Raw genomic sequence first — 24,051 nt, forward strand, 5'->3', positions numbered from 1 at the left:
GAGGATGCAGCCTCTGTGACGGCATCACTGATAGCCTGCAGCTAAGTCTTTGGAGGGTCCTTTTCTATCGTGGTCACAGCACCTCAGGATTGCCTAGGGTGGGGCTGGAGGTGTTCTGAGGTCTTGCCATCCATGTTGTACCCATCATACTTGGGCCAGGGCTCAGGCATCAGGTAGCCAGATTCTCCCAGGCACTCTGGAATAGCCAGAGCTGAGTACCATGGCCTGGATAGCTCCAATCAACACACCCATGCTAAACTTTACTGTCCTCCAGGCTCTAGCTCTGTGTGTACCTCCCTCACATCAGTATAAAAGAATTCCTGTTTTACTAGGGGCTGAGGACAGCCGGCCTGAGCTCTGACATTGCTTCCATCCCTCCTCCTACCTCCTGGTTCCTCTTTACCAGGCCATCTCCAACTGGCCTCTCGAGGACTGTAGTCTGTCGTCCGCACATAGGTTCTTGCCCCTCTTCCTCAGATGAGCAGACTGATGTCATCCATAGAGATTAAGGTATGTTTCTAAGCTCGCCTATCCCTGTCCTTCTAGTCACCACCCATCTTTGAGTCAGAAGAGTCCATTCCAAAATGGCCCATTTGTCATCCACTTGATCCCTCAGCCCACTATTATAGTGATTTGCTGAAAAATCACCACAGACTCCTAGTCCACCAATCCAGAGGCCAGCCTGTACTTAGATACTCTCAAGGCTCTTGCACTCCTTCTGTGGCCTTTCCGCAGAATCTCCTACATATTGTGTCTTAAGCCCTTTTCCTATCTCCTCACACAATAATCTGGCCATCTTAGGGCTCCACTTGGAAGCTCTACATCTGCATATCTGACAGGCCATTTGCATCTGGAGCCATGCTGGTCTTCTGCTTTTAGCAGGAACACCAACCCTGCTACCACCAACTCTGGTGACCTCATCTAGTACCAGACCCTTTAGTGTCCCTCACTTTCAAGCACTGGCTTCAGGGGCCAATGTGAAGCTGAGTCTCAGTCAGAACCCCAGTCAGAGCCTCTCTGAATGCCTCCTCCCCTGTCCATGCTGTCAATACCAGGTAAGAGTCAGAGAAGAAAATTCCCATTCCCCCACAGGAAAGCTTCTTCAAGCACACAGGCTTCAGAGCCAGGCAATCTTTCTTCACCTGGACACAGGCACTGACACTAATACTTGTTGTGGGATTGACAACAATGAATATGGAAAGTATGCAGGGCACTTAGCCCAGCCCCTGGCTCAAGTTCACTTTATGTCTTTACTCTCGGCTCTAGAACCTTAGTCTGCTGCACCTTCCCACAGAATGCAAAGGTAGCCTGCCTGGACCTTCCCAGTCCACGTGCTCTTCCTTCTCTGGCTCTGTGGCAGGAGTGAGTACTTAGGCCCCTGGGTGATTCTCTCGTGGCAGGAGCTGGCTCTCACCACACTTGGACCTACTGTGTTTTTCATACAGCAGATGCCCAGTGGATTTTCTAAACTAAATTCTAGAGAGGTGAACATCACGTAAAGGTTGTGTTGTGTGTCCGTGGGCTCCACCCTGAATTCTGAGGCTGCTGGAGCCCTCTCTGTAGCTCTCCACTAAGGAGAGGATCTGTGTAAAATCAGAGAAATGACAGAATTCTGTCTGCCTCTAGGTGGCAGCATGACAGGGCCACACTGACCTCTCTCTATACAATAAGAACTATCTTCTCAGCATCTTACTCTTGAAGCACCATGGAAGGAAGTTCATGGACAACTCACAGAGCTCTGAGTCTGCCTCTGAATGAACCAGTGAGTGGAAGTGCCTACACCCGTGTAGGGGAAGCCCCACATCCCATACAGTAGGAGACAACCAGGGGCTTCAGCACCAGGGAAGCTTTTCTGGGTGCAATTCAAATCAGGCAGTCTTCGACAAGATGAATGGACTGCTGTGCACATGTATGTGAGGAGCAGGGGAGGAACAGCTCAAACACAGGAGCACATGCATACGTGGACATGCCCGTCCATGGCAGCAAGGTAAGCCTAGCAGTGCCTGGCAGGTCAGTAAGCAGGTAGCTTCTCTCCAAGATCCAAAGTGATACATGGGTAAGCAGGTGGAAACCATGAGGAGAAAGGGAACACTTACAATCTTCAGGTAACACTTCCTTAAACTGTTCAAAGTAGGAATTTAGCCGCACCAAACTCTCCACATTGATAACTTCTTGCAAAGACGTGTCACCAAACCTTTGGGCATTAAGGGGACATCATTAAATACAGGATCATGTGATCTGCAAAGAAGGAGAGTTTTACTTCATCTTTCTCTAGTTGGGTCCCCTTTTTGTCCCTTACCTTGTTGCTCTAGCTAGGAATTCTAATACTATATTGAAGAAGAGTGGAGAGAGTGGACATCCTTGTCTCGTTTCTGATTGGAGAGGAAATGGCTTTTAGCTTGCTTGTATCACTTCCTTCTAACACGCTCAACAGAGTTAACAAAATGGATACCCTCAAATATTCATTGTGAATGTCTAAATCTTAGGCCACTTTCATTCTCCTGAGTTTGAAGTCATCTCTACAGTGTTGGTAACAAGCTTAAATACATTTTATGGGCAGGAACCATGTATATGTTGTTACAGATGTACTAAGAAATTACCTATTATTATTATGTTTGGGTATAAAGGTTCCACCACAAACTTCTCACATGTTAAAGGACTGGTCACCACTGGTAGTGCTATTAAGTAGTCATGAATCATGAGGGAACTAACGTCATTAATCCAAGCTAGGAGGAGGCAGGGCTTAGTTGGAGGAAGCAGATCCTGGTGGCTTGCCCCCAAAGAATAGGCCTTCTTCTTCCCAAGCCCTTCTGCCTCCTGTCTGCCTTGAAGTGAGCCACTCTCCCTCATACTCTCTGCCACAGTATAGGCCTCAAAGCAAAGGAGCCAAGGGACCATGGGCTGAAACTTCTGACACCGTGTACTCTAAGTGGTTTTCTCAGGCATTTTGTCACAGTGACAGAAAGTGACTAACACAGAACCAAGACCCAGAACCTGAAAGGTCTGCCTTGTGTGGCACAGAAACTCCCATCTATAACCACTGAGCTCAGAATGGCCATGTCTTCTAGCCTCAGAGGGACTGAAGTGAATGCTTAGGGCGTGAAGTCTTTCTGCCTTCCAGGTGCAGGCCTGACTACCACCCTGACTGCCTCCATGGCCAAGGCACTGGTTTCCTCTGTGTACAGGGTGCCCTGTGCACTCCAGTCTGTTGCAAGTGTGTTTATACCAAATACCTGTAGGAAGAGGCAGTGAATGCCACTTGCAAGGAAGGCACAAGTTGGTCATTTTAAAAACCTAGGCTGTAAAATCTAAGAACTAGCTCCCCAGTCCAGCTGACCACTTTCCTGCTTCATCACCTGCCTGTCAGCTTCTTTAGGAGACATCCCTCAGGAAGTACCTAGACACCCTTCAGTCAGCTGCTCCCTCAGGACTTGGCCCTGTCCTTCAGCCTACAGCCTTCACTCTCTGTGCCATTTCCCCACAGCTCAGAAACAGAACACACTAGAATACTGGAGCAAACAAACCAAATCAAGACCCTACGCTCTTCAGCTCTTCCTCATCCTGCTCTCTCCTCCATCCCCCGCCCCTCAACACAGCTGGCCCTGCCTCAATCCTTCCAGAAACTGCTCAACAGCTGCAGATGCAGAGAAGGTCATTCTCTCTCAGAACATCTTTAGCTGTGGCTCCCACGAGAAGGCCACTCTCCCATGGTGAGCTTCTCAACTCTGCTCTCGCCTCAGAAGGCTCTGCTTCCTGGCATGACTTCTCAGCCCGAGCCCAGCTCACCATCTGCCCTAAACACAAATTCCTCCCTCCCCTCCCTGCCCCCCCCCACCTCGCACTGCACCCCAGCCTACCACAGATTGGAGCTCAACAGGGAACTGATTCACCTGACTTGAAGCCTGGGGTCACAGTCTACTCTCCTTACAAATGGAGACCAAATCTTCCCACGAATACTTAAACATTGTTTTCCTGTTGGTCCTTTCTCAGAATGCCCACATCATCCAGTCCAGGCTGCCGGTGGCCTTATCCGTCTAGCAAACATCTCACGTGTGTCTCTACTGAATCCTGCTGACGTGTAAGCCTGACTGTGCCCTGGCCGACTAACAGTTCCTCCATGGAGCTGGAAAGGTGCCCCAGTGACCACAGCATACTTCCTAAGTTGAGGTGAACCGACACCCAGGGATCCGGGGACACAGATCCCTCCAGTCACCGAGTCCCAGAAGGGCAGCACATACCTCTCAGCCAGTGTCTGTTGCTCATTGATGCCCACATTGAAGAGGACCGGCTGCACTCTAAGCAACATGCCACTCTGGATTTCCCGGGGCAAGGTATCAAAAAGTGGGCCTGGCAGAGGGATCCGCACGTTAAACCCATCACTGAAAGAAAAAAGCCAAGGAAGGTCAAACAGGTGAGGAGGTAAGACCCACATACTAGAGAGGCAAGCAGGAACCACAAGCAGGGTTCAGTCTTAGCCCCTGGGTGGCCTCTGGCTTAGTGATGTCCGAAGAAAGAACTTTAAAGGAGGTGAAATTAACATAAGGGGCTATGACCTTCATTTTTAACAAGATGAAACAGAATGAAATAAAAGGAACATGCATCTCAGAAGAGTAACATGAATGAAAACACTTCTCTGGCTGGGCAAATTTGAAATGAATATTCCTACCGATTTCCTGTGATGACAGGCAGCATGTCAGTTGATGCACTGGAAGTGGCCTGTGTGACTTTAAAGGTTACATTCCTCAGGTCCATGATTCCAAGGCTCATGTCCTCCAGCATCGCCAGTTCCTCTCCTGGGTGTAAGAGAGAGAAGGAGGCTGTCAGGCAGAGGGACAGCAGAGAGAAAGGGGTGAGGGTGTAGGACAGAGGACTCGGCCCCTGGCTCTGGGATTCACTGCTGTGTGAACAAAGTCTGACACTGACTTTCTCCCTCCATGCTGGCATTGCAAAGGCAGCTGGGAGAACCAGGGACCACTCTTCTCAAGCCGCCTTCCATGTTCAAGCTCAGGACTGTGGGGAGGGAGAGGGAAACTCAGGGAGCTCAGAAGACAAGGCCAGCAATTTGAGAATGGGAAGAGAAACAATACATAACTTTGTTGTGGCCTAACTCCAAGATTAGCAAGCACTTTTTTTGTATGTTTTTTTTTTTTTTTTTTGGCCAGTCCTGGGCCTTGGACTCAGGGCCTGAGCACTGTCCCTGGCTTCTTCCCGCTCAAGGCTAGCACTCTGCCACTTGAGCCACAGCGCCACTTCTGGCCATTTTCTGTATATGTGGTGCTGGGGAATCGAACCTAGGGCCTCGTGTATCCGAGGCAGGCACTCTTGCCACTAGGCTATATCCCCAGCCCCCTAGCAAGCACTTTTTAAAAATGGTCCATTTTCACCTTTGTAGAAGTAGCAATAGGAAACAAGGCCAGGGAGAAGAAAGGATCTCTTAAGGCCAATTTGGAAATAGCTAAGTTTTAAAACATTCCTACTCCTTGACCCAGTAACTCTCTTAATAATTACTGGCTGATGAATGGGTTTGAATGCATCTTCTGTGTACAGGTGTCACTGCACAAAAAACTTAGTAAGAACAATTCAGAAACAAGTGCCTGGTTAAATCATCATAATCTATCCTCGGCTAGGAAGATCTTTAAAACACATAACAAAGATCAACAGCACCATAAAGCAAGGGAAGTTTCACGGGTTCTTTGTCACGCAGTCTAGTGATAGATTCACTTTAGTGTCTGGGAAGGGAGAGGAGCCATCACAAGTGAAACTGCCACTGTGACCCCAGGCCTGGGGGAGCAAGTCTCACCATAGGTGCTTAGGAGGCTTTCAAACTGGGCCAGCAGTCCAATGGTGTAGAGCTGCCGCAGGAAGCCGTCATCATGCAAGCAGTTCCTCAGCTTGATGATGAAGCCACAGATGAGAGCCGTCAGCTGTGGAAGACAGAGGTGTGGGGTACAGACACCTGCTTCCCAAGCCCTGGGACTGAATTTGTCTACTTCACTGCTCAGCAGCATCTCTTATCCCTGGGAGATAGAAGGAGAAGAGGAATCGAGTACTAGAAGGCTAAGGGTGTCTTGGCTCTGGGGTCACAGTGGGCAGAGGTTACTGAGATAATGTGAAATACTCTGGGCTGGCGTGTGCCTGTCACTCCCAAGGTGAGCTTGGTTTTGACCCAGCTTCTGACCTGACCTGCCTGGGATTATTCCTAGGCTGGAATCTTCTAGAAGCCTAGAATCGATTCTCAATAGCAAGAGTCTGTTTATTCATAGACCCACATCATCTAGGAATAGGTCGCTCAGCCCTGAGTGCATGGTTTCCCAGGGGATGAACAGACCTCCCAGCACGAGCCCACCTGCCAAATGGCTGCTCGTTACACATTAGTAATGAACTTACAACATTCATTTCAACACTCATCTCACTGAAAGAGAACTGATATCATGAAAACAGAAGTTTTCAAAAAGCTCCAGGAATTAAGTACGTGCTGTTCTGGGAATGAGAATGCAGACCACGCATATAACAAGCACCTATATTGCTCCCACTAAATTCCTTCCCAGAAAAAAAAAAAAAAAGGACAGCAGAGTCCTGTGCCTTCGGCCGCCGCCTTGGTGTCCAGCCCGTCACTCGCTGCCAGCGCTTCAGGAGACACCAGTGTTTATCAGTGGGGTAGTGTCTGCCTGTGTTGAGATCTAGCCTCTCTATTAAATACACTTAAAGCAACAGGAAGAAAACACCGCTATCTGTGCTTTTCACAAGTGAAGAAGGGGGAAAGGGCCTTCCTGTGGGTGTTATTTTCTGAGGGCCACCCTCATGGCCCAGCCCGGCTTACGGTTTGGCAGAAGACTACGTCGCGGCGGTACTGCAGGCTCAGGTAAGAGGCTATGGTGGGGGCACTGTCCTGCATGAGCAGGAAGACCATGGCCTTCTTAGCCTTGTCACTCATCATGGACACGCAGTCTGTGAGGGTAGTCAGCAGGGGGTAAAGGGCTTCACTCCATTCACCTGGGCACAAATAAAGGAGTTGTGATTAGCAAGGAAGATTTACGGATTAGGTCTGTAAGTCAGTAAGTCATTCATCCCTAACCACTGTCGCATCTTCCTATCCCTTACCCCCAACATTTGTCTCTCTTCTGAGTCTGTTCGGCTCACCCTCTATCCTGGAACTGGAACGAAGCCTGGACAGAAACCAGTCCTAACTCTAGCCCGTAGCCTGCAGTCTTCAGTAACTTCAAGCAGTTTAAAGTTGCCAACTCATGCCTGGTCTCCTGACACTGACCACTGGGGACCACCAGCTCAATATCCAAGACTGCTGATGGAGGAAACAACAACAAAAACCCTCCTCATACCATGATGAGCCCAGAAAGTGATCTTTTCTGCAGAGGCCAAGCTCCTTCCATGGTTCTTCTGCCCGAGTGGCTGTCTCTACCTCACTTTTCCCGTCCCTATCCTTGTCCTTTCTGAACAAGGTACTAACTCCGCCTCTGTCGGCCTTGTATGCATCTGGTTCGATTCTCGTGTTCCCCACAGTTCTCCTGACCCTCCTACACCCACTTTTTTCATCATCTTTCTTCCTAATACCAATTATTTTGAGCTTAGTTTTCCTTTAGAAATATGAGAAACCTTTGACCCTTTACCAAACCATTTTTTAAAATAGAATCTTGAGGGAGAAAACAGGGTAAGGAGTATCTTTGGCTTTGGCTCTGTTCTCATTCCTCTTTAGAAGGCATTTAAAAAAGAAAACATGCTCTCATCCATTATATTTTTAACAAGTCACTAAGCCCAGAAATAGGCATTTGCTCATTCTCACTTGGGGAACCCACCACTCCAAACATGGCTTGAAGCAATGGAGTGGTGCCTGACAGGTTGAAACGTGTCACAGAGGGTCTCAGACCACGCCCTGTACTACTAGAGAGTAAATCCTGTCTTTGATACATAGAATATAAAAAACAATAAGGAAAGGGACTTGATTTGGATTTATCAAGCTGTCAGTACTTTGTTGGGAAGTAAACTCAAAGGATTACCTGGCATGTGTAAAGGAGCTATTTGGCTAGTGTGAATTAAGTACAGGTAACGGGTCATAGGTTGGAAATGATCTAATTGGACAGGGAGGTATACTGTATGTGAACTAGAGTTGTTGTTTTTTTAATCTCCAATGGAAAAAAGCAGGCTAAATTTAAAAAGACTACAGAAAAAGAGCTCAGTAAAGTAAGTCACAGCGATATGAAACCCTGGACTGGAAAATGGAAAATTTGTGTCCTACACCCAAGCAACCACTAAGCAGTGCCAGACACGGGCCTACCAGAACCCCTCAGCCACATATTGGGGGGGCTTTTCAGGACACCTGGAGTCAGGCCTCTCTCCCCTCCAATTCTCAGAAAACAAGTTGTTTTGTGGGTTTTTTTCCTCTGAAGAATTCTGTTGAATGCAAGACAATTGTGGCAAATGGAAATTAGGTTGTACTAGCCAAATCATTCAGGGAAGAATAACATTTTAAGGACAAGTGGTCACTAAAACTCTTTTTAGTGAAGCACAGTCACTAAGACTTCTCTTCAGCAAGAAGTAAACATGCCTAGAGAAAATGATGCCACTTTTGCATGTGTTTTCAATCATCGTTCATATAGAATTAATAGGCAAGTCATGATCACTTTAGCTGGTAAACGATGAGGTTATATAAGTGGTGTTATTTAACGAAGTAAAGATCTCTACAAGCAACTTGCTTTGCTTATCTTATTTTATGGATGAGATCTGGCTACGATGCAGCCCAGGCTGCCTTCTGAGTGCTGGGTCTACATGTTTGCAGCATGACAACCAGCTTCAATATACAAGTTTTTCAATGTGCCTACTTCTCTTTAAACAAAATTAATGTGAAAATGACTGTCTTGCCACATTACAGAAAGTTGGAATATAGGAAGAATGTTTAAAAAGCACTAGGTCAGGGCTGGGAAAGTGGCCTAGTGGCAAGAGTGCTTGCCTCATATACATGGAACCCTAGGTTTGATTCCCCAGCACCACATATGTCGAAAACGGCCAGAGCTGTGGCTCAAGTGGCAGAGTGCTAGCCTTGAGCAAAAAGAAGCCAGGGACTATGCTCAGGCCCTGAGTTCAAGGCCCAGGACTGGCAAAATAAATAAAAATTTTTAAAAAGCACTAGGACAACTATCCTGGAAAAGAAACGGTATGGATCTGCATAGTAGGTTAAGTGTGGCATCCGCCCAGAGAGGGGGTCCAAAAAGAGCATCACACAATGCTTATAAACATCTGTCTGTACTTCACTTTCTGTGTTCCTATTAAGCCAAAGAGTGCTTAATTAAGGAGAAGAAATGGGCTCAGAGAGACTAAGTATAAACCCCAGACACAGAAAAAGAACTGGCCTTTGTACAACAACTGACTCTGTACATCATGTTATTTCTAGTGGTCAGCTTGCTTGTAGTAGGAAAAGAAATGGTGTTAAAAGGTAGTACATGTTTTCAATATGAGGAGAAACTTACAATTTTAAAAATGCATTTCAGGGACAGTAACACAATTTCTACCAAGGCCCTAGTCAAGTAAAGGCCTCTGGGATGTTGGAGTTGGTGAAGGTCTGATTCCTTCAGTGAGAAAGTCTTGTTATTCAAAAACATCAGCTCAACTAAGCAATGACCCAAGTTCCATAGCTGATCTACTACTGGGAATCAGCTTACCCAATTGTTAACCCATCATATTCACTCAGTGAATTCCCATCCCTTGATGCATTACTTAAGATAGCTTTAAAATGGTCTTTCAAATAAATCCACATTCTGCATTTGCATTTTTTATTAGTAGGGAAGGGAGTCAGGGAGATAGGGTGTGTTTGTATGCTTGTTTTTACTTAGGTTATATATTGCTCTACAAAAGCTTATGGCAAGGGACCTAATCAATGCATTTCATATCAACTGTAGGAAAGCCACCACTGTTTCTGGAAATGACACAGGTGACAAAACAAGGATAGTTCTATGAGCCAAAGATGGTCTGTGTGCTAACAGATCCTAACTGAGCCCCAGAGGGAAGGCTCACAGGCCCTTCCCTGGTCCTCACTGCTGAAGGTGGCATACCAGACACTTCTACTACTGAGGCTCAGTGGTGTCAACTCTGTCTGAAGGCTCTAGCCTTCAGCCTGCTATGTAGGTATGCTGAGGGGAACCAGAAGATGGAAGGTAAGACTTAGGTCCAGGGTAGGTGAGAGAGAAGAAAGGACCATATTATTTGAGGAGTACATGCAAGCTCAAGGAAACTTATAAGCCATATCAGGAAGCTCAATGTGAACCAGATCAGGGGTCAGCACACCTTTACTAATAAAGGCTAGACAGGAAATATTTAGACTTGGAAGGCAACAGAATCTCTGTCACACTAACTCAACTCTGGGGTTGGCATACAATATGTGAATGAGTGGGCATGACTGGATTCCAGTAAAGCATTATTCATGACGGCAGGCCATAGACAGGATTTAACTCAGAACTGCAGTTTGCCAACCCCTGAACCAGAACCAAACACATTGGGTAACATGCAAATATAGCAAATAGATTCTCTAACACTAATTCCATAGCAGTGCCTGATAAAATATCTAAAGCTGCATCCAGACTTGGCAGAAAGGATACTTCACAATTAGAAATGTCACAATTTCAGTGGATACATAGTATGTGATGTGTCTTCAGAGTTCTACTCACAAGTTCAGGTGAATATACAGGAGGTATCATTTACAAATGTGTAATTCTCTAATCCACTTCAGGAAGCCAATATACTCATAAATATTAATCATCTGAAAAGGTCTCAGGATGTGAAAGTCAAAACAAAAAAACATGTGACAGCCTGCTTCAAGTTACAATTTCCTCAACCCCAATGGTCCCTCATCAAACCGCATGACAAAGTCCTAAACTATTTTCCCAAGTAGGGAAACCTAAAGTAACCTTTAATTCCTGAGCTATGGACACTACCTGAATATTATGACCCCACCAGCAGGAGCCTTGACTGGAAACCACGTACCTGGGCTGGACTCTTCAGGAGGGGGACTGGTATCTGCACAGAAATGGAGGGCGACAGGGATGATTAAGGAGCAGCACACAATTCAAACATGAGCAACTCTATCTTAGAGCCGCTGCAGCAGCAGCCTGTAACGTGGGTAAAACACACAGAGAAGAGGTCTAGGGCCTGACCGCCTCTTCCCCAGAAGTTTCACAGTGGCACTCCAGCTGCTGTTGTGGGTAGCTGGGCTCTGTCAACAGTGAAAAGTGCAGATTCACCAGTGTCAACATTCATGTTGCTAATGTCTCCACAGGATGAGTGATCTAACATATACAATGTGATGCATGCCACATCGATGATGTTGTAGTAATGGATCCCATGTTAGCTCACAACATCAAATGAGAGAGACTAACACTAGCTCACTGAGCATGGTCCATATCAGAGCCTACTTGCCCTGACTCATTGGGGAAGCTTGGGCTCAAGACTGACTGCTGAGATCCAAAATGTTAGGACCCAGTAATAAAAGCAATATGCCAAAAAGAACACTATTCTCCATCTTTAAGGTTTAACCTAATGTAAATGTTGTGTGCTTGGGGGGGGACTCTCCAATTAAGATAGCTTAATAAGCTGGGTGCCGGTGGTTCACACCTATAATCCTAGCTACTCAGGAGGCTGAGATCTGAGGACTGTGTTTCAAAGCCAGCCCAGGAAGGAAAGTCCATGAAACTCTTATGTCCAATTAACCACCAGAAAAGTGGAAGTGGAGCTATGACTCAAGTGGTAGAGTGGGAGCCTTGAGCTGAAGAGCTCAGGGACAGTGCCCAGGCCCAGAGTTCAAGCCTCACAACTGACCAAAAAATAAAAGAAAAGGTACCTTAGCAGGTCTTCAAAGAATTCCAATTTTTATCCTATTTCTTTTATTGAGTCATATTATATTTCTTTTAATGAGAAGGAACCCCAGGAATAAGAATTGGTTCAAATTCTTTGAACTTGTTCAAAGAGTATCTTCAGGTTATTGAAACAAAGCAGTTTCATATACTCAAACCCAACCAGAACCAGCTTTAAAGGGACTTTTCCACATTGTCAAGCCCAGGTCCTTCCTCTCTAGCCTTTAGACATGGCTTCCTAAGCTACCAAAGGGGATAGATTATATCCCCTCTGAGAGCTGGAGAGCTCTACCTCTTTTGTTGGAACTCACATACCCAAAGAACATCTAGCTAACAAAGATGAGAACCCCACAGATGTGTTGAGTAACTCTGAAACCTCCACCTGACTAATCAGAATTACCCCCAGGCCTTAAAAAAATCTACAGATTTTTTTCCTCCTTGTCACCCATCCTTCAAGTCTAAGAATGTCTGAGAGCCTGTTTTATGAGCTTCTGTGGTGGTTCTGAATAGCTAGGTTGGGAGTATAGCTGTGAGAGTTTCATCAGGGTTCAAACTCAACTTTCTAAACAAGTTTACAATCAAGGAGGAGAAACAAGTCTCTTCTGGTATGGCCAGTGACTTCTTACTTGTTTTAGATCAGGAAGTCCCTTGAGATTTGATGGCCACTGTGAACTTTCCCTTCAGCACATGTAAAATTCAGCATAGGATCTTGGGGACCCATGAACTGGGGTGCAGCCCTAGAAACCAAGGTTAACCTAGTTTTTTCCGTTCCTCCTGATTGGATTACACTGAGTCTGAAGAACATCCTGACTCTTTTAAGACCTGAACATTAGGCATGCTCCACAGTCGTGACTGTGACTCTCCTCTGGGACTGCTCAGCAGAGTGAGGCTCTCTCAGGTGCATGCGTGATGTCCTGCCATCACACAGAGTTGATGCTGAGGGCACACACCACTGCAAGTCAAATGCAACATAACACAAATGCTCATCTATGTAACTTTAAAATGAACCCAAGCATGTCTACATTTAGGCAATACAAGATGTGTGTAAAAATACTGAAGTGACAGATGCCTAGCCCATCTGACTAAACCAACTTGTTCCTAAATCTTAAAAAATCTAAATTACTCTTGATATCTGCAGATATCATCTCTCTCTCTTCTGGTGAACTCTCAGAAAAACTCCAAAAACAGACACAATTTATGTTTTTTGAAAAAAAAAAACACACATCTTAAAGAACAAAACAGAGACAAAAGAGCCCCTGAGCAATCATAGGTTTGGTAGATGGAGAAGTGGATGGTGTGGATACCGCTAAAATAGAGGTTCAGGAGGAACCAGTGCCCTAAGAAACAGACTGCAGGCAGATTAAGAGGGGAAGGTATCTCATACACAGAAGAAGGATTTTTCAAAAACCTCTGACAAAATAACACAGTTCTTCCTTGAAAGGAAGTTGCCAAATTGAGAATTTGAAAGCCCTCATCTTTTGAAGTCTAATCCTTGGTACAACTTAAGAGTTCTCCAATGAGAGCAAAGAAGAGGCAGATCAGTCTGCAGCCAGAACTCAACTGGCCCCGAATCCTTTCCAGCAGTCACAGCAGAAAGTGAGAGGAGCATCTGTGAGGAAGAGACGAAGGACCTGCTTGCTTGGAAAGGTTAAGGCCACTCACAGAACAGATGTGTCCCAGGTCTCTGAAGAAGGCTGTCTCAAAGTCCCCCTTGAAAGTGGGTGCCAAACAGGTAAACTCAACTCAGCCCCCAGAGGCTAGGAATGGAGATATACCATCTTCCTGAGTTATAAGTTACTAGATAACATGTCTCTAGTAGATTAGAGCATGCTGAGCCAGCGATAAGCAGCCTTTGGGCAAGTCTTTAGAACACGCTAAGACCTTCATCTAGCAGTGTCCCTGCAAAACTCACCCTTTCCTCAACTACCAGTTCCTAAAGCAAAAAGCACTGCCACAGAGAGGGATCTGCATCCAGCTTCCTTCAGGTTCTCAGGCTGGGTTACAAACCTGAAAAGCCCACAAGCTCTGCCCTGATAACTGTGAGAGGGCCTGAAAAGGAAATGCAGATGCATGTGTAGGGCCTAGTTGCAAGTGAAGACAACAGGAGCCCTCTACCTTTCCTGCTGCTCCATGCATTAGTTTATACTGACACTGCCTGACCTGACAACCCTCCCTGCAGTCTGCCTGGGAGAGGGGTGCACGGACTCAGAAACAAAGACAAACAAGTGATGCAGCGTGACAAGGTGGAGAGAGCGTGGGAAGCATGAATGCATACGCACGTGCGCTTGGGTGAGGGTGGCATGCAGCAATGGGCATGGAAGAGGGGCATGGCGAGGAGGGGGTGTCGCAGAAGGGGTCCTCCGGTCTGATCCAGTAGGCGTGGCTGTCCCGGTTACCTTTCTTGCTGGTGCAGCCACCTCCTGCACAGGGGAAGACTTCCTCACAACCCTCGCCATGCAGGTGCTCCTTCTGCAGCAGCTTGTCCACCCGCTGGATGATGCACTCCAGGCTCTTGTCCACGTTCAACCACACTTTCTCCTTCCAAACAGAGAGAGCCCACTTGACTCAGTTGTCCCAAAGGAAAACAAACACAAACAAACCAAATCCCTCTGTGATCCTACACCTCGGGCCATCGTGTTATTAAAATGTCACAGGATTAAGAAGTATCAAGATGGGCTGGGGATATAGCCTAGTGGCAAGAGTGCCTGCCTCGGATACACGAGGCCCTAGGTTCGATTCCCCAGCACCACATATACAGAAAACGGCCAGAAGCGGCGCTGTGGCTCAAGTGGCAGAGTGCTAGCCTTGAGCAAAAGGAAGCCAGGGACAGTGCTCAGGCCCTGAGTCCAAGGCCCAGGACTGGCCAAAAAAAAAAAAAAAAAAAAGAAGTATCAAGATGATTCTTAATTTCCCATTAAAGTTGTATTTGCTCTTCAAAAATAAGTTTATGCCATTGCTTTGGAAGTCTGAGTTGTTATGTAATCGTATAGAAGCCTTTCAATGCCACCAGAAATGTCACACCACAAGCCCTCCCTCCACCGAGGCACACATACGCATACATCCTACACACATGCACAGAAGATTAAGATCTCTTCCCCAAGGAATGACATGGAAACAGCTGCTTAGGGAAGATGGGGAAGTTGGGGAGAGGGACTGTGGAAGTAATTTTCAGAAAGGCTCCCAGATGGATGCCATAGCTGAAGGACCACTTTGCTGCTGATTTGTACTTCACTGTTTCAGAGTGTCTCTAAGCTCCAGTCCCAACAAGTGACAAGGTGTATAATGTGGTTTTTCTCCCAAGAGACATAACAAAGATCTTGCTCTCAAGGCCACCTTTGTGAGTGTGTAACATGACACCATGTCAGTGTAGTTCTAGCACCTAAGCTCCCACACCGCCTAACAGTCCTGAAAAGGCAAAGGAGCAGCAGAGCACCAAGGAAATAGGAGAAGTGTGGCTAACAGTAGCTACAAAGGACAGAGCTCTCAGGGAGAGTAATGAAGGCCTTTAACAACACATTTGGAAGGTAAAAAGAAAACCCTTCTCCACCATCTCCCACTATGTGTCAGCTAGCCCAAAAAACATTGGGGAAGGAGACTTGGAACTTTCTCACAATGGAGTCAATCCTTGATATACTATGGGAGGGAAGAACTGGCAGCTGGCTCTGTAGTTTGCAAACCAAGTTCAGCAGCAGAATCAAAGGCCCTGGGCAGCAACTCACCCACTCCTCCTCGTGCCAGTCCACGTGCAGGGAAGACCGGCTATTCCTCCCCGTCCACCTGGCCATGAGGGTGTCCTGGTCATTCCGGAGCATCACCTGCTCCTCCTCTGCTGAGGTGGGGGAGGCCTTGGAGGCGATGTAGTCGGGTCGCGCGGCATTCAGCCCATGGATGGAGCTGGCCAGCAGCTTACAGTCGCAAACCGTGACCAGCTGCCGGGTCTGCAGACGCACACACACAAGAACTGGAATTCTGATCTCCAACCAGGGCTACAGAGGTGTGGGTGTGAGGAAGCCCAGCATTCCCCACTTCTGCCCTGCTTCATGGTGTCAACCCACTAGAGAGCTGTACCCCCTCAGGTTGTGTGAGTTTTGTACAAGAATTTCCTCCCAAACTAGAAAACACAAGGAAGATGAGAGGAGACTGGAACATCTTCTCTAACATTCTTTGTTTCCTACCTGCCTCTGAACCAGATCACTAGAAGAGGCCTGAAGAGAGTCAGTGTTCCAGCCTTAACCAGCCCATAGCTGTTTCTAGCCTTGAAGGAACAAGGCCTCAGGGTCAGGCATTATTTTGGTTCAATTGCTGGAGCTTTAGCTTTTTGTACTTAAGCTTTGAATACTTAAATTCCCCGGCTCTGAACAGCGAGACTCCTGGAACTTCTGGTTTTGGAGAATTCTGTATGTATCAGGAGTTCTTTGGTTCATAATTTTATTGCTGACATTTTATCTTTCTTCTCTCTGGTGTCTAATTTCTCAGTCTTTCTGCTGTGTGAACACATATGAAAGATATAAGACATTCTGACCAGGAACAGGAGCTCACTCCCAGCAAAGCAAGTATGGGTACTGAAGTGTGACCAGAATGGTGTGTGTTTTGAGACTGAGTGATATGAAAAGAAGATATCACCCACCAAAATGGTCTAATAAAAATAAGGTCCTACGCATCCATTCCCTCAATGTGGACCAACATTTACAATTATTTTTAAACAAGATCAAGTTACGGCAAAAAAAAAGATCTGGCTTACTGAGTAAATATACATAAATGTATATGTATATGCCAGTGAATGTGCTCATACCAATTAAGATGTAGAGATAGATATGCCACTAAGATTATATTTTTCTTTTATGCCTGAGCTATAGCTCAGTTTCTCTTTAAAATTCATGTACAAAAGAAAAAATTTTAAGTATTGGTTAGGCCATCACTAAGAAATTATAGGCTGCATCAAATCGAACAACATGAGCTGGAGCCCATCAGACTTCAGAGTCACCAGCCATGGGTCCATCTGGCTGTGAGCCTCAGCAAAGCACAAAACCCTCCTGGGGTTTGTAAGACCAACCCTCAAGGTCATCACAATGTCACTTGGACTACTCTAAACACAGTTAGGTTGCTTTGGTGTACAAAGAAAGTTATAGAAACCCAAGGGAATGACATGCCCCACAAGCAGCAGGGAAGCTCTCCCTACCTTGTCTGCTAAGATGGCAAGTGTCCTTTCAAGGCCAGTGGCAGACCTGTCCTTGGCTGCCCTTGAGAGCCGCTCTGCGTAGTAACTGACTTGGGTTTTTAGAGTGTTGATCTGGGCGATAATCTCCTTGGCTCTGACGATGTCTTGTGGTATGTAGATGATAGACTGGCAGCCAGATGATGTACTAAAAAGGATAAGAACAGATTCTAAGGAACGCGTTCAAATCTGATGAGGTTAGCAGCAGCATCTCAACCCCAGCTCACAACTAACCTTAAAATAAAGTGTTCTGCTACTCAGGGAGGGGATGCTTCCTGAGTAAACATTAGTTTCTAATGGGAAAAAAATAAATCTTAGGAGAAAAAAGCTTTTACAAAGAGGTTTTTGTTTTGTTTTAAAACAAGGTCTCATGGCCCACACTTGCTTTCAACTACCAGATCCTCCCAAGTGCTAGCATTACAGGTTTGCATCACAATGACCCGCTTGGCAGAACCCTTTTATCTATACAGTAGAAGCATAAAATACTAAAACAAGACTAAGCCTTTTATCTGCATTTGTATGGGCCTAAATACATAGAAAACTTACATACATACACAGGAAACCTGTGTATATACACATATGTGTGTGTTCACAGACACTGGAATGTCTCACCCAGTCATTACCCAAATGCGCACCATCTTTACTTAAGAACTTCATCTATAAACTAATAAGTAGTTCTTAAGTCTAGAGTATCACTTGAAAGTTACGTATTGGACTTGGGGGAGGGGGGCGCAGACCTCTGTTAAGACAAAACAAAGGCTCAAACCCTGCTCTTTTTGCTTGGCCAATAAGGGCTTCAAACTTTCTGTGAGCAGACTCAGTGTTTCTTACATGTCTGACCCTAGTGAGTCCCCAGAAACTGGGCTTTCTTCCTTTCCCCTGCTCCAGGATTCCTTTACTTTGAAAATAACATGCCATCAGAAGACAAAGGGGAGAATGTGCCAACCAGAGGCTGAGCACCAAGACCTCAGTGCCTGGTTCCTCCTGCTTCCCACCTCCTCACCAGCAATCAGCAGGTGTACCTGGGGGTTTGATGTCAAGTGACAACCCAGTCACTTCGCAGCACAATCAGGAGCTCGGGGAGTCAACTACACACTCCATGGCTGCATGGGACAGAGTCAGCATGTGTGGCTCTCCTAGGTGGCAATGCCAAGCTGCATGTGCTTCAGCTCACATCTCAATCAATCCAATATTATCAATTTATTTTTCAGATCATCTGAAGCCAAGCAAACCAAAAAGTGCAAGTTGCCAAGGCAGAGCTCTCCTAAAATTTGAGGTTGTGAGATATGCATGGAATGGTGCCCCTTCCCTTCTGGGAAGAGGGACCTTGACTTGTCCCTCAGGGGCTGCTCCTGACTTCTGGGTATGAAGGAGAAGGTGGAAGACAGATGGCAGCTCCCCACCCCCACCCCACCGCTTCCTCCACTTGCTGAAGGTGAAGGTCACCTGGGCCTTTTCAAAGGAAGGCCAGAAGTGGATACGAAGAAACTGCTGCTGACCCTTCTTTTGCTGGACAACAGAGCCAACATGCAAACCCGGTAAACAAAAGCACCCAGAAACACAACCCCCAAAGCCCACACACCACAATGAAAGACGACAGATCTGCCAGAAGGCCATGCAGCAGTGGCCACCAAGCCTGTGCACACATGTTACCCACAGCACCGAGGGCTCCCAGCTGCCGTCCAACCTGCAATCACTCTTCCAAATGAATAGCTACCACACACAGCAGTGGAGTCCGGAAAACTATGTCTCAGGGTAAAAATTTTACAACTTATTCTTCCCAGCCTCTCAATAGTTAGAGTCCATAGGGAATGGAGTATGTGCTGTAGACATATCTACTTTTGTGTATATATATATGTATATATATGTATGTATGTATGTATGTATGTATATATATATATATATATATATGTATATAGTTGTGCACACAGCAAACAGGTACATACCCACCTCAAGGCATGCCCCTGTGCTCTGACAAGCCATTTCCTAACAAAAGCACTTGGGTCTGATCTTAGGAAGCATGTGGTAAGGTTGAGAAAGGGTAAATTTCAAAGAGCTGCCGTGGGCTGGGAATATGGCCTAGTGGCAAGAGTGCTTGCCTCATATACATGAAGCCCTAGGTTCAATTCCCCAGCACCACATATATAGAAAATGGCCAGAAGTGGCGCTGTGGCTCCAGTGGCAGAGTGTTAGCCTTGAGCAAAAAGAAGCCAAGGACAGTGCTCAGGCCCTGAGTCCAAGGCCCAGGACTGGCAAGAAAAAAAAAAAAAAAAAGAGAGACTGATTTCAAAGAGCTGCCGTGCAGGGATGACAGGAATCCACAAGCACATGTGCTTAATATCTAGTTTTAAAAACAGGCAGCCACACAAAGAGGTGGGATGGGGTACACAGGATTTACTGCCTGGCATCACAGACCTTCATAGAAAGGCTTAGCTTCAGGGAGGGGGCCCCTCAGTCCTACTACCTGGGCTAACTAGCTTTTCTTGAGGCAGCCCCAGGAGGCAGTGGTTTGGGGGCTTTGCATTAGGCCCCCACAAGGCCCACTGACTCTGACCTGCTCCGAGTGGACTTGGGCACTAAACTTCAGGTACAAGTAAATGTAAAGGTAGAGCAGTTGGGTGTGGGCCAGACTGGCTGCCAATGGGCGAGCAGTGGTCACTCTGGACACTGTGGAGACTCCACCCCCACGGAGGTCAGTCCCACACAGGGGCCCAGTTGCTCTCAGCCTGGGATGTAATCCTCATGGCAGAAATTCTGTCTGTCTTCCAGGCAGAAATGTCCTTCCTCCCCACCTGTCTCAGGAATAGCTTCTAGATTAAAAAGGATGGAGGGCTGAGGTAACCAGGTCCCAGCTAGGCTATAAAATGTCTAGTCTCTTCAGTTAAAAGGAAACTTGGAGAGCTTTCCGGATAAGGTTCACTTAAAACATTGGGGCTGGACTTCCCAAGGAGCAGCTGTGCCTTTGACTCTGTTTTCCACGGCCACATCCTTCAGATCCAACCCCTTGGAGCTTGATTCATCCTGCTATTGGAAAGGCAGAGCCTTCCTTAAGTCCTCAGGGAGGGAGCCTGCACAATAGCTATGCATTTCCTCACTGAGGCAGAGGCAGCAGGAGCCCTTCCCAGATATCCTCCCTTGCTCTCCGGGGAAAGCCTGAGGGGTCTTGCCCTGGGTGTACTGGGGTCCTCAGGAATTCCTACCACCAGATGAAGCCAGTGGAGTCCTGGCACCTGAGGTAGGGCCCAGCCACAGTTCATGAGTCACTCAAAGGGGCCAGCATTTCCCAATGGCCACAGCAGCCTCTAAGTGAAATGCCACCGTGGAGCCCTCGTTCTGGACCTGGGGCTAGGGAAAGGAAGCCTAGGTCCAGACATGGTAGCCTCTGGCTGCCATCTAATGCTAATAAGTGGAATGAAAACATAAGCTGAGTTCATCAGTACAGAGGGAGGGTGAAGTGAAAGCTGAAAGTCCTCAAGGTTCTTGTGGAAGAAACCAGAAAGGGGCTTCTAATACCACACTGGGGGGCTGATGTGACATCCTAGCACACTGGCCTGGGCTACTCTACATTCTAGAAGAAACAGAAGTAGGTCCTATTTTTAAAGCTAGCATAATAATAAGCTTCTGTCAGGTTTGGAAGACAGCAGTAGGCTTCAGAGTGGCTATTCATTATCAAAGAACATTGCAGTTGGAACGGAGAGCTCAGTAACTTGGAGCACGTGGCACCAGGGATAAAGCAACTCCCTGGCAGGGTGGGGAACAGCATCGGCTTTCTCTGCATGAGAGCAAGAACCAACAAACACTCTCTCCACAGACAGAAAACTCACCAACACTCCTCAAAACTGCTAAAGAAAAGAACCAAAATGAAATATTAGGAGTTTGTTAGCAAACACCAAACACAAAACAAAATATTAAAAGCCAAGTTATTTTTTGTCAAGATGCTTTAAATTATTTAAGGCCATGACTATAAGGACAACTGAAGTTAAGAGCCCAATGTGCTTATTTACTCAAACAACGCCCTGGCCTGTGCTCAAGCCACAGAGGACATCCCACTGAAGGCGAGAAATACCTGCCCTTAAAGGAAAGCTCCAACGATGAGAACCCTGCCTGCAAGGGCTAACAGGAAGTAAAACAAACAATTGCATAACATACTGGAAAAGCACTACAGCTGGACTTGCGGAGATAGGCAGTTCTTATGCTACTATAGAGAGTAATGGTGTCAACATCCATCTTCCTGGGAACAGAGACAGTCAGGAGGCCTCTCTTGTTGGCCACATGGAATGAAGACGCTTTCTCCTTCAGGGCCCCCACACCACATCAGATCACACACTCACTGTCTCCACACAGCAACAAGCAATGGTACAGATACACACTTTCTGGCTGACTGTGCAGAGATGGGGAGGACACGCAGCGTAGAAAGTTTCATCTTCTTCCTGTTCCCTAGACGGACACTGAGGCAAGTTGGATCATCTGGTCTGTCTGCTTGGTAGGGATGAATCAAGGTTAAGTGGGCTTTCTGGTGGCATCCCAGAAAATGCTGAGGTTCCACTGCGAATCTCATTCTTCCTCCCTTCTCCCATCCTCTGGGCTCACTCAGCTGAGTGAGCCCGGGACCGCTTAGGCAAGCCTTTGAAGAGTCAAGTCTCAGAATGTACTTCCGTATGCTTCCTGCTCAGGCATCCAGGCTTGCCCGTGTCAGGGATGCTGCTTTCTCTCACAGCCCCCTCCCCCCCAAGCCCTCTTGGCCACTGACTAGCCAGAGATCTAGTCTTCGCCTCCAAGCTTCAGTTTATGGTCAGTTTTCTCAAGCAATGTCTTGACTCCTGGCTATGGCAGCAGAACTGGGCAATGACCCATTGTCACTCCATGTGTGCTATAGCTCTCCTTCACCTGGCCATCTTTCAGGATTCTCTGGGCGAGCACTCTCTCAAAGCATTCCATTCTCAATTGGTAAATCAGAACCTGTTAAGATCATATTCTGCAGAAGTGTTTCCATAGAGTTTAGATTGTCCCTTCTTACCTCTAAAACATCCCTGCAACCCCATTTGCTCCTCTTCTCCCTTCTGGGATGGACTGCCTGGTCCTGCCTTTTCATGTTCTCCACACACCATCCCACCAGCTTTATTCACGCCCATCTTCCCTAGTAGCCCACACACATATTCTCTCTGAGAACTTCGTGCTGCTTCCTCTAACTCGATGGCTGGTCCAAGGTCCTCACAGGACCACCTATACTCATCATCCCCACTGCTTATCTGTCCCTCTTGATCTATTTCCATTGTGGCCAGATTTCTCGAATATCAGCAGGGAATGCCTCCTGCACGTCTAGTACAATAGCTGGGATTTGTGGCACTCACCAAAAAAGTCTTGGTCAATACTCCGATCCATATTCCCAGTACCCTCTTTGGCTAGTTCTAGGTACTGTTTGCCCCAGTGATGTGTGCTGATCTGACTTCTCTTGGGCAGGAACCTAAGCTCCCCAGGGCAATGCCTAGATCTTATTAGCCTGTATCCCTGATGCCAGTATTCAGCTCATCCCAGAGGAGGCTAGCCATGAGACCGGCCTCTGTTCAGCTTTTCTCTCACTGCATGCACTTATCTAGCATGTCCTTATCTAAGACACCTTTCCCCATCCTGCCTCCCTGGAAATTTTCTACTCAGGACAGAAGCTCCAGGCAGCTTCCTGCATCTTTTCAACACTAGGAATGCTTACCACTGCTGTCATTCAACGAAGGACAATATATGATTATGGTGCTCCACTAACTAACCAGGGACTCCAAAGGACACTAAGCAAGCAGAGTCCAACAGGGCTTCTGCCTGACCACTCAGAGCTGGATTGCAGTGTGCTGCACATTTTGAAAGGATGGCACCATCAATGAGAAGCCTTATTACCCACCTAGCTGTCACTGTCACTGTCACTGTCACTGACACACACACACACACACACACACACACACACACACACACACACCAGCAGCAGCAGCAGCAGCACAGGGTTGATAAGGCAGCCCTTCTGTCACGCAAAAGCAGATCGAATAGCTGAATGTTTTGCATTCATATTTTGAATTGTTTTTAAAAACTGAGAAGCATCAGACAACTGTACAAGGACCACAAACCCCTCCTCCTACTTACTGTTTCTTAGTCTCTTCAAATTTGTGTAGTTTTTTGCGGAGACCTCCTGACTTAAAACCTTGGCAGTGTGCTGCTGGTGCTCCAATGGTGACAACATCATAATTCTGATCTAAATGATAGAAAGTTCTCCTGTTACTCCAGACTCGAGCCTGCAGACAAGCCAGCCAGCTACAATGATATGCACAGTACTCTGGGATTGTGGGCTCCAATCTACATCCAAGTAGCCTTTAGTTCCTAATCTTACACCCTAGGCCACTTGAAGACCTGCTGGAGTCCAGCACCATCATCTCAGCAGAGAGTCTGGTGTTTCCAGATGGGGAGCCATGTGAGGCAGCAGGAAGCTATTCAAAATGCTCATTTCCATGCCTTCTGGGAAAGGATGACTGATGGGAAACTTAGAAACAGAAAAAGAAGCTGGAAAAAGGATCATTTTATTTTGGTGTTGGTATTAGGTCTTGAACTCCAGGACCCAGCTTTGCTCGGCTGTTTAGCTCACGGTTGGTACTAAACTACTTGATTCACACCTCCACTTTGAACTTGGGGGTGGGGGACCGGGGACTTACTAATTGCAGGTAAATCCCATAGATCTGTCTGCCTGAACTAGTTTTGAAACCTTGGTTCTCAGATTTCAGCCTGCTAAGCTGTTAGGATTATAGGTATGAGTGTCTTTTTATTATAGCCCAGGGTCTTTTCTTATCTGATAGTACAGGAGTAAGCTCAGGGCCTCAAGTTTGGCAGGTAGATATTCTACTGCTGAGATACATGGCACTAGCTCTTTTCAGCACTAGAGATAGCTTCTCTTCTCACTTCCTACCTAGGGGCAAATCTAGATGAGATCTGCCGACTTTAGGCTTC

General features: G+C 46.7%; 1 protein-coding gene across 14 annotated transcripts in view; it reads right to left on the reverse strand.

Annotated features, from left to right (window-relative positions):
* Inpp4a (inositol polyphosphate-4-phosphatase type I A) overlaps positions 1-24,051 on the reverse strand; it is an 86,114-nt gene that overhangs the window by 14,943 nt on the left and 47,120 nt on the right. For 6 of the 14 annotated variants that reach the window (XM_048352274.1, XM_048352277.1, XM_048352272.1 and 3 more), the window contains 11 exons: positions 23,197-23,305; positions 20,895-20,912; positions 17,035-17,218; positions 15,575-15,793; positions 14,135-14,393; positions 10,990-11,022; positions 6,821-6,993; positions 5,801-5,924; positions 4,667-4,793; positions 4,239-4,379; positions 2,097-2,194 (listed from right to left, as the gene is read on the reverse strand). In XM_048352274.1, coding sequence (XP_048208231.1) covers positions 2,097-2,194; positions 4,239-4,379; positions 4,667-4,793; positions 5,801-5,924; positions 6,821-6,993; positions 10,990-11,022; positions 14,135-14,393; positions 15,575-15,793; positions 17,035-17,218; positions 20,895-20,912; positions 23,197-23,305 — 1,485 coding nt within the window. The remainder of the gene's footprint in view (positions 1-2,096; positions 2,195-4,238; positions 4,380-4,666; positions 4,794-5,800; positions 5,925-6,820; positions 6,994-10,989; positions 11,023-14,134; positions 14,394-15,574; positions 15,794-17,034; positions 17,219-20,894; positions 20,913-23,196; positions 23,306-24,051) is intronic. The other 8 variants (XM_048352280.1, XM_048352276.1, XM_048352281.1 and 5 more) reach the window with 5 other exon arrangements.

This window comes from Perognathus longimembris, chromosome 8, assembly GCF_023159225.1.
Source record: "Perognathus longimembris pacificus isolate PPM17 chromosome 8, ASM2315922v1, whole genome shotgun sequence".
Lineage (NCBI taxonomy): Eukaryota > Metazoa > Chordata > Mammalia > Rodentia > Heteromyidae > Perognathus > Perognathus longimembris.